A 1,212-nucleotide genomic window follows, 5' to 3' on the forward strand; every position below is an offset into this window, starting at 1 on the left:
GGAGCCGTTTTGCTGGATGACGCTGTGTACTTGCACAGAGGTGAATTCTCCACTTAAATTTTTCATTACGTATTTTATTACTTCCACATTATCATCTGAAGACGGGGGGGAGAAAGCGGTAAAAAAAAAAAGACGAAATTAAGTGGGCAACTGGGATGGGTACAGAAATGGAGTTTCGCATGTGAGCTAAAACGAGGGGGTGCAAAATTTAACCACCAAATGCAAATGCTATGTTCCACTGCCAATTTGTTTTCATTCGATAGGGGGACTTATCTCGCCCCTTCCACCACGTCCACCCCGTGTAGCCCTCTTTGGCCCTTTTCACATACCTGGGGTTGGCGGCTGAACTCCCGAGTCGTACACCTTCCACTTAACAGTCAAGTGGTCATCTTCAATAAAGGCAACAAATTTGAATGTCTTTCCCTCTTCGCATTTATTTTTTTCGTGTTCTCCTTTACCCATTTGCTCTGTGACTTCTAGGTCGCTCAAGTCAGTCCCCAGGTAAATGTTACTACTGTCCGCGTCCACATCGATGAAGAGATACGGGGCGAAGAAAACGAGGAAACTTGCGTTACAAGGTCCCGTCACCTTCACCCCTTTGTAGTCCTTCAGGAGAGACGACTTTACTTGGATATCCTCTGTGGCGCTGCTTATGTCTGAATTTTGATTCTAATTGGAGTTAGAATTGTTAGCAGCATTGTTGGAAGTTTCCACAGTGCCTCCTTGTGCTAGTTGGGAAGTCTCTACGGAATGTGTACTATCTGGCGAGGTTACGAGTTGGTCTTCTCCCGCTTTATCATTTGCATCCTGACTTAGGCCTGCTCCTGCTCCTTCACCTGAATTATCCTTCGTATTCGTGCATCTCACTACACAGTGCCTGCACACGACACCTGCGTAAAATTTTATTTACACGAATTATATCACACACCGAGCAAAGACATGCACTCAGTTGAGGACACTCTTTTAATTCCATCCACATCTAATCATTCAAGTGATGGAACAAGCGCTCATGTGCACTTCTTCTCCCTCTTCAGAGTGGAGTGCATCCATGCCTAAGTTGTCCACTTGGTGATTTTTCCTTTTTTTTTTTTGCCATTCATTATACATTTTTCCCCCCCCCCTTACATAAAATTAGGATTAAGGAAAGGCGAGCCTTCATTTCGTCCTAGTGGGTATATCTCCGGGGCAAGGGGAAGGAGCAAAGTGGATTGC

The 1,212-nt window shown here is 45.0% G+C and overlaps 1 protein-coding gene across 1 annotated transcript; it reads right to left on the minus strand.

Annotated features, from left to right (window-relative positions):
- Positions 1-321: 321 nt before the first annotated feature.
- AK88_03810 (uncharacterized protein) lies at positions 322-1,159 on the minus strand (the record flags this gene model as incomplete). Its single annotated transcript, XM_012481420.1, has 3 exons — positions 322-669; positions 775-866; positions 1,126-1,159. The coding sequence occupies 3 exons, from the start codon at positions 1,157-1,159 to the stop codon at positions 322-324; spliced, it is 474 nt and encodes a 157-aa protein (XP_012336843.1).
- Between the last annotated feature and the right edge of the window lie 53 nt (positions 1,160-1,212).

Source organism: Plasmodium fragile (genome assembly GCF_000956335.1).
Source record: "Plasmodium fragile strain nilgiri unplaced genomic scaffold supercont1.47, whole genome shotgun sequence".
Lineage (NCBI taxonomy): Eukaryota > Apicomplexa > Aconoidasida > Haemosporida > Plasmodiidae > Plasmodium > Plasmodium fragile.